This window comes from Astatotilapia calliptera, chromosome 2, assembly GCF_964374335.1.
Source record: "Astatotilapia calliptera chromosome 2, fAstCal68.1, whole genome shotgun sequence".
Classification (NCBI taxonomy): Eukaryota; Metazoa; Chordata; class Actinopteri; order Cichliformes; family Cichlidae; genus Astatotilapia; species Astatotilapia calliptera.
The window spans coordinates 27418160-27434146 of NC_137423.1; the positions used below are offsets into that span (position 1 = coordinate 27418160).

General features: G+C 40.0%; 2 protein-coding genes across 3 annotated transcripts; both read left to right on the plus strand.

The window, feature by feature from the left end:
* Window positions 1-496: 496 nt before the first annotated feature.
* On the plus strand, window positions 497-8632 carry LOC113035403 (uncharacterized). Of its 2 annotated transcripts, none has more exons than XM_026190949.2 (7): window positions 497-828; window positions 4453-4603; window positions 5024-5167; window positions 5351-5479; window positions 5600-5830; window positions 6083-6208; window positions 6584-8632. In XM_026190949.2, exons 1-7 carry the CDS (start codon window positions 671-673, stop codon window positions 6809-6811), a joined length of 1167 nt encoding a protein of 388 aa, XP_026046734.1. In that variant the 5' UTR covers window positions 497-670; the 3' UTR covers window positions 6812-8632. The 2 variants fall into 2 exon arrangements, with proteins under 2 accessions (XP_026046734.1, XP_026046741.1); XM_026190956.2 differs by lacking the exon at window positions 497-828 and adding an exon at window positions 3418-3758.
* Window positions 8633-9576: 944 nt separating this feature from the next.
* LOC113029285 (L-threonyl-[L-threonyl-carrier protein] 4-chlorinase) lies at window positions 9577-11809 on the plus strand. Its single transcript, XM_026180084.2, has 7 exons — window positions 9577-9704; window positions 10063-10253; window positions 10463-10715; window positions 10795-10886; window positions 10995-11134; window positions 11229-11333; window positions 11433-11809. The coding sequence occupies exons 2-7, from the start codon at window positions 10124-10126 to the stop codon at window positions 11517-11519; spliced, it is 807 nt and encodes a 268-aa protein (XP_026035869.1). The 5' UTR covers window positions 9577-9704; window positions 10063-10123; the 3' UTR covers window positions 11520-11809.
* Window positions 11810-15987: the final 4178 nt, after the last annotated feature.

Genomic DNA, 15987 nt, shown 5'->3' on the forward strand with positions numbered 1-15987 from the left:
AGGAACATAATTAACAAAAATCCTTTAATTTACTTGATTGTCCCTTGGATGAACTTGTGATTTACTAATTAACCTGTTGCAGCCAATTTCCCTCAGTCCCAGTAATGAGCAGACTGGTGAATGCAATCAGCCTGACTCTGTCATTATGCGTTATGAATAAATGTATGCATTACCATTATTATCAATTACATGTCCTACAATACATAATCATGCATAAATTATGCATATCTATTCAGCTCCTCACCTATTAGCTCTTTTCTGAATTGCTTATTCAGAAACAGCTCAGCTAACGGGCACGCAGTCCCCAACACTGACCCACATGCACAGACTCACACAATCGACACTAACTGGAGTTTCCCAAATTCTCCAAATGATCTAAACCAAAAAGGCCAACTGAGAAAACATTTGAATAATGTGTGGTCACATGTGGGGGGTTACAATACTTTCAACAGCTAAAGTACGGTGGGACAGACCCTCCTCAGCAAAGAGCTGGAACAGCTTGTCACTTCCTATTCGTTGCATCATGTGGCTCATGGTCTCGGCTACTTCCTCTTTTCACTACGTATCAATACTAGACGACAGTATTTACTTTCCACCACACGCGCCGGGGAGGCTGTATGAAGAACAACTAGTTTGAGGACTTCATGACGATTTACATATTCGATTTATAATGGATGGAGATCTGCTGTCTTTGTCATCTTCCTCCTCGTTATCATCTTCAGCAGCAGAAGGAGAACCAACAGGAGGACAGAAAGATGCTTCACCTAAAAGTGACAGCAGCCTTCCTCAGAGCCAACAGGAACCCAAATCAGCTGAAGAAGAGTTATGGTGAGTGTGTAAGTGTGTGTGAGTGCGTGTGTGTGTATTTCTACGTATGAAATAGAAACAAAAACAGGAAAATATGCGGTAAATCATAATCAACAAATTTCCCACATGTGGGACTAATAAAGGTTATCTTATCTTATCTTATCAATCACAGCCTCAAATCCACTCATGGTAAGATTTATGTAGGCAGGATTGCATAGATGGCTACCTATAGTGTCCAAGGGGTGCTGAGTTTCTGTCCACCTAAAAAAAGTACATAGTTTCAGACCCCGAGGTATACAATAAATTTTAGAAATGCTTTAAAAAGACTCAAAGTCCCATTGTAGATAAAAACCTTTTAAGTGACATGTTTTTAAAGATATTTGTGTAGTTTTACGAGGAAGTTCCCCTCAGCGAGAGGAGGAATAAAGAGTAACTGCGGAGTTTCCCATGAGATCACCAAAAAAACGTAGGCTTCAGTTCACTGTTTCGCAAGACTTGGTTTAAATAGAAATACCACCAAAATGTCATTTCTTGCTTAATGTCAAGAAATCAAACTTTAAAAAAAGTATCATTTAAGTGTCTTTTATGTTTCTTACACTTATTTCATGGTACATATAAAACATATGCGTGTGACTAATATTCTTTCTTCTCAATGGGGGGTGGGTACACTTTATCACAGTATTTACCCATATGATGAGTCTTAAAATCAGCCTCGTCCGCCTCCTCCTGTGGGGCTTTAACTGTGGCCACCCCACGCACAAGTAGAGTGATATTTGTCAGGGTTACCAGCAAGAAGGAAAGATTTTTTTCTGTCTACCTCTTTATTATATGCCATGACAGTAAATTACCATATTGCCGCAGAAGGCAGTAGCATTTTGGTGTCCTTCCGAGATGGCATATGATTGAAAACTTAGTGAAACTGGGTCACGGAGTGTGTATCGACTGTCAAAGCTGGAAGAGAAAAAGCTCTGTATCAGGGAGACATGGAGCATAGTTGCTTCAGTGGGATGGCTGAATACACAGTGTTAGCTTGCCAAGACAGGGTTTTTGGCATGGGTGCATTTGTATTTAATGCCGCAGTGGCCACTAAAGTTAGGCTCTGTTTCATTTCATTGTGTTTCTTTACAGCTTCTGCCCTCATACTGCACCTCCCAAACTGCAGAGCAGAGGGTTCATTGTAGCTGATTTCCCTATTAGTGACCATAAACAGTCTGTGCTAAAGCCCTTTGTGCTCTCGTTGAGCCCAGAAATATGACAGATGGCACAGTGTAAAATTAGACAAGCAGTTTTAACCATGGATACACTTGCTTTTTGTATAATAACCGTTTCAAATCTCAGAACAGGCTTTGAGCATTTTAAACGTACCAAAGGAACTTTTGCAGAATTTCCTCAATGTTTTTTGAAAATATCACCTTTTCAGAGAACAAGGGAAAAGTCACTGTTCTGAGTGTTGTTAACAACATTTATTTTGTTATCCAGAGCTTTCAGCAGTTCTTAGAAAAGCATAGTTTTTAAATGAACTTTGGTTACTAAGAGAGGTTATACAGGGCACTGGTGTATTTGGAGGAACTTTTGAGGTTTGTTTTGTCGTTGCTAAGCTAAACTAAAATGTTGCTGGTGCCCAAAATTAGTAACACTGGACATAGAATGAAAATAATAAAAAAAAAAAACTTCCCTTAATACTGTTCCTATAATCACGAGAGGACACAGAATGTATAGTACCATTAGAGAAGCTGATTTACCTGACAGCAAAGTTATCTATTTAAATAAAGGTTAGTAGTAGGTCCAAGTAGGGTTTGAATCTGGTAGCTGGGGCCTTTTTACATGTACTTTGACTTCCTGGTAGCCAGGTTTGGGGGGATTCCCACTGTCCTATCTCTATCAGCCCTGACTACGCCCTCTCAACCTCTGACAGCTGAGATAGGCTTCAGCTAGAGGTGGGCAGATCGAACCAGATAATCATTTTTTGGAAATTAAAAGAAATATACCACAAACATAACACATGTTATTTATGGCCTATAGCAGATTTACAGCTTTAAACAAGAGAAGCCAACCCAAAGTGCTTTAGAGAAAGGTACATTTGCATTCCAGATCACCAAAATCTCCAGAAATCCCAGTTTCTGTCACCCAAATGCAGAACTAGGAAGACAAAAGTAAAGTAAAAATCACAGCTTTACTCAACACTTAAAAAACAACGACTAACTAAACTACTGTAGGGATGTACGCATGGATGTAAACTCATACATCATGAGGGAGAACACGGCAAAGAACAAAGGGAGACAGTACACAGGCAGGAGGCTACCAAAGTAAAACAGGAAACAGCACACTCGATCAAGACCGAGACACATGAATTTCACATAGTACTGGACCACAGATGAATAAACATGAAAGCAGAGGGAAATCAGACAAACACGGGGACATGACCAGGGAGATAAAGGATAACAAAACTCGGAGACAGACGAAAACAAGAGGCACTGATGACAAGGCAGAGACGAAACCAAGGAACAGACTAGACACGAGAAGAGAACTACACTGCTCTCTCCTGCATACGCCGTCTTCACAGGTATCAGTACTGTATCAGCAACACTGGCCCTGTATTTACTTGGTATCAGATTGATACCATGTGTGCAGTATTGCACAGCACTAGCTTCAGCAACCCTGAAATGGATAATGGAAGAAAATGGATGTATGGTTAGATTTATTTATTTTAACAGATTACATCACATTTATATATAAAAAGAGTCTTTGTAGCAATAGTAATAATAGTAATAGCTTCAAAAGTTAACCCATTGTGCCATTTTGCTCATGTTTAGACTTCCATGTTCCTATTTGTGGCTATTGCCTTGCTGCTTTCTGAAATTGTGTAACACAGATTTTCACATAGCAGGACACTGAACATAAGTGGATGAAAGCATGTGTTTGCGGAGGAGTTTAGCCTTGAGGGGAATGAGGTATGATCGCAAATTGTTATTCTTTGTAGTACTTAGCTCTGTGAGGTTGCGGCAGTATTTTTGTGTTAAGAAGCCCTGCGGCCTGCGTTCACTGTTTTGTGTGTTCCTCTGTGAGCAGATACCCCACCTCCCCACCCTCGGGCTTCTTCTCCCCCTTTTGACTGCTTAGCTGTTTCTTTTTAAGTAGAGCTCCTATCAGAGCTGGTAGAAAGGAAGCTAGTTTGACTAATTAGACCTTGCAAATATTTTTCGTTCCTGCGTGCAGTTCAATAGAAAAGTGCATTTTCCAGGGATCATCACCCACGTTGTTTCCATGGGCTATCAATGCGCAGATACATCGGATAGTAAACAAACTTTGATATGCCAGGAGAGACACTGAGAAGAACATCGCTCTGTGTGTGTGTGTGTGTGCCTGAGTATTTTGAGTACATAATGTGACTATGCATTTGTGTGTGTGTGTGTGTGTGTGTGTGTGCGTGGGTGTGCATAATTTCTCCTATTCGATTCCCTGTAAGTGCACTCTACGGGAGTGGGCGTTCAAAAGTACCTTGACTTTTTTTTAAGTGTACATGTGCTGGCTTATTAATGGAAATCCTTTTCTGATGTTCTTGATCGTGATTTTATTTAAGGCAAACTCCATATCCTCCTCTGGTATGTATGCATGTGTAAACAGCATCTGTGTGTCGGTGTGCAGGGTGCAGGAGGAGAGTCCCGTGGCTGACAGGCTGCTGTCCACAGAGGAGCAGGTGACTCTGATCACAGAGAGTCTGACAGTCACCTCGACTGACCAGGAAAAGCTGCTGCTGCTCAACAAGAACACTGAGCTCCGCAGAGTCAACAAGGAGGTACAGCATCGCATTAAAACCGGCACATATTCTCCACTGGCCCGCATTTTATTGCTGATGTTGGCAATTACATTTAGTTCTCTCTGAAAACCAGAGGAGAACTGTGGGTGTTGTGTGAAAATTGCTGCAAAGCTGTGAAGAACCATCATTTGAGTTCAATTTTTCACTATTATACAACCAGGGCTTCCTGATTTTAATTAGTTGCTTCTTAATAAAAAAAAGGAAACCGAGGGGGGGTAACTAATGCATTTAGAGTAAGAATGAAGTGCCCGGCTTCAGTTTGTGATGCCAGCATTGTTGTGACGACAGACAGAGTGACGGCAGTAAAGATTAAATGAACGAAGCTATTGATTACTGCAGTGGAGGCCTTGGCAGTAATGACTGTTGTGTGATGATGATGGTCATGATGATGTGTCACAGCTGATGAAGCTGAACGAGGACTGGGACCAGGTGTACCGCAGTGCCACGCTGCGTCTACAGCACAGGCTGGAGGCTTTGGAGCTGGAGAACAGCGCAATCAAACAGCTAAACAACAGACTGCTCCTCAAAGTTGAACATCAGCAGGTAAATGCAAGCGCTAACACACCACCACCGCACAACTTATTCCGGGCATTTGCTTATATACTGAGAAGTGGGTGTCGTAGACGAGGGGATTCCTAAACAGTTATCTTGCAGCTGTTTTAAATAGCCATCAATAATAGATGTGGTTTGCATGTGTGATATTTATTGCTATATTTGGGATTGCAGAGTGCAAAGGAGTACTATGAGCAAGCATTGATGCAGGAGCTAAAGAAGAACCAAGAGCTGCAAGAATATATCAGGCTGCTGGAGAGCAGGTTGCACCACCCAGGGAGAGACTTCACACCTGCCAAACCGGTATTGCTCCTGTCAGAGGGTCTCACCTGTACCTGATCGCATTGTGCATTTTCTTTTCTTTTTTTCAGTTGTATGATCACAGTGTTGCTCATCTCTTTGTCTTTTTTTTTTCCATCAAAGGGAAGCTTTACTACTGTGATGCGAGGTCCAGCTCTGGGCCCCGGAAGTCATCCTGACCTGTCTTGCGGCTCTGCGCAAAACCCTTCACCCTCCTTTTTCCCAGCTTCTACCAGCCCAGAGGCTGAGTATCAGCGAAAAGGCCAGGCCAGCAGTTCCCCACTGGGAGTGCTGGAAAACTCCAAGCAAGAAGTGCATGATTTAAAAGAGCAGCTGGAGGCACTGAGATGTCAGGTGGGCTGCTCTCTTCTGCACAGCTTCCAGAAATGTGTCTGTTTCTAATGAGAGGAGAGCAGAATTGATGTCGACTCACTGTTGCCAGGGAAAGATTTGCTTAATGCTGAAAGAGACTTCAATGAAGCGGTGAACGGCACCACCAAGTGGTGGCTCTGTGCTGCGCAGACATTCATAATAATAAGCGTCCGCAGATTGCAAAATACGGCTTTAACGATGGCTCGCTGCCGTGTTTTTGTCTTGTGTCAGCAGACTGAGATATATGAGGCAGAATATCAGACAGAGCACAACGACCACAAGCACACGCTGCAGGAGAACCGAAGGCTGAGGAAGAAGAGAGAGGAGATGCGCCAACAGGTGGCACTACTGCAAGAACAGGTAGTGTTTTTGTCTATGCACAAGAGTACACACTCACACAGGCGAACACACCCACATTCATACTTAAATCCCTTAAGCAAAGATTATGAAACCTGCCTGCTGTCTGATCTTGATGCAAACCTTGCAAAATAAATGTGAACAAACAGAAAATTCATGCAGTGACTGGTTATTTCTTTTGGCTTATAGTGTCAAACTAGAGACTTTAATGCCATATTTTTATTTATGTAATATGTTTAAACATATTGTAGTAGGCATATATGATTAATCCACAGCTGCTCCAAATAAAACAATATACGGATTAAACCCCTTTCAGCTTCGACCTGAATGTCTTAAAGATGTGTTTGTCACTGGAATCTCGTGTGTTTTTCTCATCAGCTTAAGATATATGAGGATGACTTCAGACGGGAGCGGTCGGACAAACAGATGCTGCAGAGGCTGCTGTTACAGAAGACATCTGAAAACAAAAACCCTGTGCTCATCCACCGCTGTAATAATGAGCAGCAGCTGCTAGGGGGCGACAAGAGACCACAAAATGGAGAGAAAAGGAAACAGCACCACCCACTCTGCCCAAAGCACCCAAACAGGGACAAAGAGTCAGTGTGACACTTAGAGGGAAAGTGAGCCATGTTTACAGAAAATGAGTGCCTGGTAACATCAGACTCACTAAATGTGTCAGCAGCTCGCAAAGGATCTTGAGTACTAAGTCTCGTCTGGAAAAGCATCATTAGACAAAGTAAAACTCTTCATGTAATTTTTTAAGCACTTCAGCACAAACATTTGCCAGTGTGTACATAACTCTCACTGCTGCAAGTTTGAAGTTTCCTTATAGTGTAAAAAGAACAACCTTATGAAATATTCCCTTCACAGCCGAAGAGAAACTGAAACAAAAAGAACAGAAAGAGAAGTAGGAGACCAGAACTGAGCGAGAAGATGAGTGAACCAAAAACTGTAGTTTGAGCTAAACAAACACCTCACAGATCCTCAGCTGACAGCTTCACTGTTTGTGCACGAATGTGCTGGTTTGTGAAAGGAAGTAGCTACACACTGCTGTACATATGACATCATCACTTAGAACAAACATAACCAGACAAGTTTCAGAAGAAGGTTCTTTCTTTTATTTTTAAGGAATATTTTGAAACTATAATGACGTTGTTACTTAACATGACAGTTTTCAGCTGTGCTAACTCGATCACTTACCCACATAACTTAACTTATAACTTAATAATTTAGCAATGCGGGACTGATATTGATTGAAGATGTGCCTGTATAGATAGTTTAGTCAAAATCAGGCATGATTTATGAGTGTAGTTCATCACACTTGCATCGTTTCATGTTTCCGATAAAGTGTAAATATGCTTTTATTAGGATTAACATATTTAAGTTGCCTTTTGAATCTTTCACTTCATTGCAACACTTTTGTGTAACCCTTTTTTGTAAAAGGTCATTTAATATCTATAATGTTTAATTAAAGATACAGATAATTAATATCACTAACAATTATATTTTTATTAGTTTGTGTAATTAAAGATTGTTTAAATGGCATATATTGCATATACCATGGTGTTGGTGGTTTTGTAGTACATTCATGCTTTTACTGATCAATGATCATTCCTGACATCTCACAAACACAGACAAGGTGTTATGTTATGTTATTAACATAAGGTTTAGCGTCATACTAGTCATCATAATAATGCTTATATATGCATTACAAATTATTTATTCTCATATGGATTCATAAATGACAGTTGTGGCTTTATTAAGCTATCTGTGTAATGTTCATAGATACTAATTGGCTAATATACAAAGCAGTTATTAGCCAATTAGTAAACATTATAAAATAAAGCATGATTTGATGATCAATTTTAATACATGTATTCGCATTGATTCAGAATACCAACACAGCTGTGCCGTTTATGTGGTTCTTCAGTGGACGCATTGCACTGAACCATCAAACCTATTTGCAATTTCAGAAAGTTGTACAAGGAAGGTTGAGTGGGTTTTTTTCCTCAGAGATTAATATCTTTGCAGTCTGAAGGAAGCAGTTAGGGCTGCTGCACGTTTTTACTGCTAAGTGGTCTTTGTCGTCACTGAAACCAGAAAGAGTGACTGGAGGGGTTTTCCTAAACAAGATTTTCCACTGCATACTTCTAGGTTTTTGTAACAGACTGTGAAAGGTTGCCTGTCTTTGTATTAAAGGGTCGTTACGTTTATTTGGTCACTGATTAATTGATTTTCACAGATATATTTAAAAGGACAATTGCTTGTCAGCACCAAAGTGATAGAAGGAAGTCACTGTGGAAGCTGCTCTTTGTCACACTGAAACCGATCTGCATCCTCAAACTGATGGGTTGCTTCTACGCTGCTCATTTATCCCTGTTTTCCAGTTTATGAATAAAATATATTGTTATTAATTTTCCCACAAGACCTTGACTCTAGTTTGGTCTTTTTATCAGCTTTTATCATTGAAATATAATGACACAAGTTATGGTTATGGTTACAAGGTTATGCTTTTATTGCATTGGCACTGTGTTTGGGATTTTTTGCCATGGTGAATAATTAAGCCGTTCGCAACCAGGTGCTTTCCAGATGGTGTTTTACGGTGGATCAAAAGAGGTACTGACATCAGTGACATCAATCTGGACAAGAGCCCAAACACCAGTGGCTGAAATGCAGCCCCAAACCATGACGGAGCCTTCACCGTGTGTTACAGATTGCTGTAGAAACTCACTGTTTTACGTCTATCTTGACCTGCTGCCCACAGATGTGCTCAGAAGTTTACATATGGGCATAGCTGTCAGTCCAGTTCTTATATAATTCGGGATATCTTACCCTTTTCTCCCTCTTTCCCTTCATTATGAATAGCTTCTTGACAGCCACCCTTCACAGAGACCATTTCTGATGAGGCTTCAGTGAAGAGCAGATGGTTTAACTGAAGCACCAGATGTATTCTTGAAATCTTGTCTCAAGTCTTTCATGGATTTTTACCTATTGTTTAAGGACGGAAGAGGCTTGGTTCAAAACTTTTACACAGCACCACTGATATAATAGGAAAGGACAGAGAAAAATAAAACATCTTCACACCATCATTATGCACAATATGAAGTATGTCTTTTTCTCATCGGTTCCTCATTCTGTAAATTCCTGACAAGGAAAAGAACGTGTTGAACAAAAGGTTGTGATGAGCGAGGGCATTTAGTCAATGAATTCATGTTGCTTGAAAGGTTTTTGTTTCACAACATGTCACACCTTTAAGATACAATTTCTTTTTCCTGATGGTAAAATCGTTCACTGCTCTGGTATTCACTGACCTCAAAAGGATGGAATGTGACAATCATTGTGTGGCACAATTTCAAATCAAAGACGTTTTACGATGACACAGAGAGGAGGTCCTTGGAAGGTGGGTTGTACACTATATAAATCTGTGCAGCAGAAGCATTGGAGAGCATCCAGGATCCAGACTTGGAGAGACACCAACTGAAGACTGAACAGTGCACAGGTATGATGCTATTAACACATTTACTCCAGCAGTTATGGTTAATAATAACAGCTGTATTCCCTGTGGTATATTCTCCACATTTCACCAAGTTATACATTTCTTATTTTACTTGTTTTTTACTGTGGTTTTGCCACTCCAGAAAAATAAGTCAGTTTTGCATCTCTGTAGGGTGTTTTCTTAATTTGCTTTAGTCCACAGAACAAACATTGTTTATATGGTTTATTTTCACCCATCATGGCAAGTGGGCAGGACTTTTTTATTTTTATGTCGCTGAAAACACGAAGGAAAACAGGAACTGTTTTGCCTTACCAACTTTTCTATATCTTCTCTACCCCTTAAATACCACCTCAACAAACAGCTTCTACATTATAAATTCTGAAAAAGCCTTAGCCATCGTCTGTGAGACAAGTCCTGCAGAGATGACTGCATCCACAGAGAAACTGCGAGAGAGCTACAACCAGCAGGGCTTCCTCTCGGCACTGCCTGTGCTGAATGAGACAGAGCTGAGGGAAGCAAGAGATGCCTTTTCTAAGTTGGAGATGGAATTTGGTAAGTAGCACACAGCGATGAAGAGAGATGGGTAACAAGACAATGCTAGTGCAGAAAAGACAGTTGAGGAAAAAGTAGCAACAGATCATTAATGAGTTGAATTTATCTTCTAAAAGTACGAATATGCATAAAAGTAATTAAAACTAGTAGACTAAATTTTGCCCTGTTTTTTCTAAGGAAAGCTGTGTTATGTTTATACATATATCCAGGTACTGAGTACACGCAGTACAGCCTTCACAATGCTCACCTCCAGTATCCATGGGTGATGAACCTGACCAAGCACCCTCACATCCTGCAAGTGATCACAGCCGTCTTGGGCCCAGATGTGATCCTGCTGGATTCCCGCTTCATCTGCAAATACCCAGCATCGGTCAAACCAGCCAAGGAGGAAACAATTGCCCAAAGCAATGGGCACGCTGAAAAAGATGAACTTCCATACGTGGCCTGGCATCAGGACATGAGGTAAATTTTACTCAACAGACAAAGAAGCAAACACGTGTTTGTTTTGCTTTCCTATGCCTAACTCTAATTGTTTGTTCAGGTACTGGGGTATCACTGGCGGCCCTGTTCTTTCTGTGTGGCTTGCTTTGGATGACTCACTAAAAGAAAACGGTGCCCTGCGGGTTATCCCAGGTATTTCATCTGCTTTAGTGTTTTGTTTTTCTTTTATACAACTTGCTATAAAATGTGCTTTCTAAAATCAGCAGTCTTACTCACAGTGTTGAGCTTTGCCTCCTGTAGGCAGCCACTGCTCAGGCATGTTGCCCCATCGCCAAGCCCTCCGCCCTGGGAACATGCTGTCAGTGAACCAGGAGATCCCAGAGGAGCTGGTGCAGGTGGAGGAAGCTGTGTTATGCCCTCTGTTAGCTGGACAGATGTCTGTGAGTTCGGTTTTATTCTTAACTTAAAAGGCTGTAAATGAGGATAAAGACATTGTATGTTGAATGAATGACCTTTTGTTTCTTTAACATATAGATTCATGATGGACTCCTTGTGCATGCAAGTGATGCCAACACATCACAAAAGAGACGCTGTGGGTTTGTGATCCGTTACGTTCCCACCTGTGCTTACCCCACAGAGGTAAGGCCGACGTTTTTCCCTGTTTTGAAAGAATCAGAGTTTCCTCTTGTATTTTTCTGTTTTACTGTTTTACTTACTTATTTTACTTCTGTTTCTTAGGATCCTGATCGTCCAAGGAAGTTTCATGCAACAAAGTTGGTCAGCGGGACAGACGCATTCAATCATTTCTCCAACAAAAGCACATGAATATAAGTATTCATGTGACTACAGTCCAATTTGCAAGACCAGGAGTTAATATATGTTACAGAAATATAATGTGTTGTTAAAGCAAATGTTTAAGTTTTATAATCAAATCAAATTTCAGATTATTGATATATTTATCACATTTCTGTCATTTTTTGACATAACTTGCTGTGTTTAAATTCCTTTAACTCTATATCATGAATTAATTAAATAATTGAATGTGTAGAAACTGTTTTGTGCCATAAACTGGTTTGTAAAATTTGAAATAAATGACAAATTGCATACAAACAAAAGAGACTCACGGCGATTTTGCTTTCCAACTAAAATCTTTATATCATATTAATGACGAAAAATCTACAATATGCCAAAAGCCAATTCAGGATGTTTGCTTGGTGTAACAGATTTGTTATAAATTTAGACCGAGTTCAACAGTAAAAACTTTTCTTTCTTTTTTTTTTTACACAAAGCGCTGTTACATTCTTATTTAATGCACAAAGCAGAGTGAAGTCTACTTTGTGAAATTAAACTTATTGACTCTTAAATTTTTGCATTTTCCTGTTCAATTCTCATCATAAACAGAGATGCTCATACAGCTGTTATTATAAACAGTACTGTGCAAAATGCTTGAGCCAACCCTTGGTTCTGTATATTTTCCTAGCAAAATGGCTAATAGGTAATACAAATGGAATTATATTTTATATTCTAACAAGCTTGAAACTAAATATTTGGTGTGATCACCTTTATTCTTCAAAACAGCCTGAACTCTTGTAGGCAGATTTCTTGTAAATTCTTTAAGTAGTTTTCAGGAATAGCTATCTAGATTTCTTGAAGGACACTCAAAGCTCTTCTCTGAATGTCGGCTGCCTTTTTGTTCCATTCTCTGTCATTATAATCCCACACTGCTTGTTGAGGTCTGGACTCTGGGGAGGCCAATCCATGGCTGATGATAGTGTTGCATAGGGCTTTTCCGGGTACCCTTTTACAGCTGTGTATTTGGGATCATTTTCATACTGAAAAATGAATCAGTGTTTTGCAAGATCTCCAGCACTACTGGCTGAAATGCAACCCAAACCATGACAGAGCCTCCACCGTGTTTTACAGATGGCTGTAGACTCTCACTGTTGTACCTCTTTCATAACCTCCTCTGTACACATTACTGACAGCTTTATCCAAAACTTCAAATTTGGACTCATCACTGCACCTGTAGTGGTTGATGCTCAGTCCAGTTCTTGTGTAATCTGCAGAAGTGCAGTGTTGTTTGTGAGCAGGTACGGTATGTTTGAGTTTTAATTTGTTTCAAACATTATTTCACTACAGTAGTTCACATTATTAACTACAACTGTGCATAAAGTGGTCTATCTGACCATCTTCGTACAATACACCTCACTCCTCCCTGCATGAATCTTTCTTTTTTATTCGTTCCTGTGGGGTGGAACTCAGCTCTCTCTAAGTCTGACACTGTCTCTCTCTTCTTGGTGAATTCTGTTTTGTAGCGCTTTTCACAGAGTTAATGTCAGAGTTAGAGAAATATCTGACGCAGGTCCAGCGCAGGATTCATCCAGAATAGTTTTGTTACAAACCATACCACCGTGAAATCTGTGTAACAGTGTAACCGTTGACCTGACCAGTATTTACCGTCAGCTCCTGACCCTTCCTCGTATCGAAGTTAGACTGTAATTGTGTTGACTTCCCTGTTGAAGCTGTTTTACGAAGCTTCGGGCAGAGCTGGAAGTACCCGCGCAAGGATACCGATGGTTACACTACACCCTCTTGCAGTAAAGGGAGGGTATGTTGTGACACAATACAACACAATGACACAATAAACCAGGAAATCGAGTTATTTCTCTGACTCATCTGCACAACGTGATCACTACATTTTTCAATTTTTCAATTTTCAATTTCAATTTTTTCCCTAATGTGGTCCAAATTTATATATATATATATATATATATATATATATATATATATATATATATATATATATATATATATATATAAAACACTACCTCTTAAGTTACAAAGTTTATTTGTATTGTGTTACGGTTCGGCGTTGGCAGTGTATTGTTTTAGGCGTTTTGTTTTGGCGTGACTGTTATGTGTTTCCTGTTTTACTTTGTAAGTCTGTGTTATCTTAGTGTTCAGTTTACGTTTCCTTGTCTCGTCAGGTCTAATTTGCCCCAGCTGTGTTTCCCTCCTGTGGTCCATTCCCTAATTGCTCCTTCTATGTATTTAAGCCCTGTGTTTCTGTATGTCATGTTCGCGTTCTTCCCCCCGTTGTAAATAGTTTGACGTTTTGTGTTTTGATGTAAATAAATATCGTATTTTGCTTTGGAGAAATAGTTGTCGATACTTTCGTTTTGGGATTATTTTTGTGGAAGCCCGTATTAGTTTTTTCTCGTGTGTTTTTGCCTTATTTTTATTTTTCCTGCGTTGCACACCGGTTGCCTAGGCCGGGGTGTAACAATTGTGTTCAGAAAATGGGGACGGCAGAAGGAAGTTTTATTTTAAGCACCGGTTTGCTCGAACCACACAAAGGCAAATGTGTCCAACAGTCATAGGCATAAGAAACTGGAATTCTCTCACTGATCATCTTAAGTGTTGTATAAATGTTTCTCAATTTAAAATCTGCTATAAGAATAAAATGATAAACCAATATGAAGAAGTTGAAAAGAATAGAATTTAATTGTAGAAAAATGATCCTTTTAGTTTGATATTTAGTGGTATTGCTCATTGTTGAGTATATTGTTCTGTTTGCTTTGTTTTGTTTTGTAATGTGCAGAAAATTGTCATAGTGTAATTTTGGTTGCCTACTTGTATTATCACAGATAGGGGGCAGGTATCAATAAGAATTTATTCTTCTTCCTGCTCCTTTTCATGCATGGAAACAGTGTTACTTTAATTGAAAGGAAGGTTATGTATGGGAATGCATTACTGCTGTACCATGTGTGAAACAAACAAAAAAATATATATATATGAGGACATGTTTCCAATAAAAAGTGGGTAACGTGATGGGTGGATGGCTCGAAGCTGTGAGCGCAGTGCTAAAACCTTGACTCTGTCCTGTAACTCTTCACAAAGTGTTTAGAGTTGAGTCCCTTACTCAGTATTGATACTGTTTTACTACTGCCGAGCACAACTGAACAAAACTAAACATTTGCAGTTTTTCGAGTTGCATGTCCGCTCGGAAATCGGTGCACAATTACAACGTGTTTGTGCGTCTTTTCTCGATTGTCGTGGTTTCATTTCTACCAGAGCCACACACTAACACCATACTAACATTTCTAAAGCACTTAAATGAATGTGACTTTGTTAGTGTGTCCGAGTTTAATAAGTACCTGCAACCTCACCGAAAAAACGAACAATGCGCGCATTTACGCAGGTGGCACAGTAATCTTTATTAACACAGGGAGGGGTTGAGATCTAACAGCAAATAATAATTTGCTGCTCTTACAAAATGCAAGTCACTGTTAAACACAGATTTCAGGTATACAAGGTGAAATAATTTGTAATGAAGGATAAATTTGGATAAATTCTGCACTAGCCCTCAGTCTCACAGTCCCAAGAAGTTTCTAACAGACGACACGTTGACTCTTCTCCATCCTCCTCTCGTTCATCTGCCTGATAGAATCACGGGCTTACACTGTATTATTTTAGTTTACATCAATCTCATCCTTTCCCTCCCTCGCTCAGTGCTCGTTTCTGAGCCGCTAATTTGTGCCGTTCTTGGTAGGTAACTCGAAATGAACCGACTGCATCCTCGTTTATTCATTGGGGCACTGTTAGAGCACCCAAAGAACTTTTAATTCCCATGAGCCCATTTTTGCCAACGCATCATCTCGCTAATTTGCCACACAGCTTTCAGTGACAGACAAGACCCCGTGTCTCTCTGGTAAACTCAGAAAGCAGCTCATGCTGGGCGCAGACCGTTGGCTACTAAATGAGATCACCCTGAGAGATCACGATGACAGTGTAGACCGCTAACTTTGCCTTTATCAACATTCTTGCATGAAATATCCTCTTCTTAAAATGACAAGAACTGATGCTAATATTGTAAATATTGTAAGGAAGTGTTTAATTGTTTTCCTAAATGTTCCACACAAGTCGTTCTGAGATATTTTTGGAGAGCTGTCAGAATATTTGACACTGCAGTGACAACAACACACAGTTACCAGTTACAGGTAAAACCTCATTGCAGATGAAGAGAGTGTGTTGAGAAGATCAGAGGAGTGCTCTGAGCAGCTCACGAATGAAGTAAATGATAAAGAGAGGAGGACAAGTGGAAGACAGTGAATCAGGAAGTGCAGAGGACTGATAATGAGGAATTCTAGCAGCTATGAAGAGGATAAAGAGTGGAAAGGTGGCTGGTCCAGATGATACCTGTGGAGGTAATTGCGTTTTAACCAGACTGTTTTATGCAATCTTAGAGAATGAGAAGTCTTTATAGATCTAGAGAAAGCATACGATAGGATAT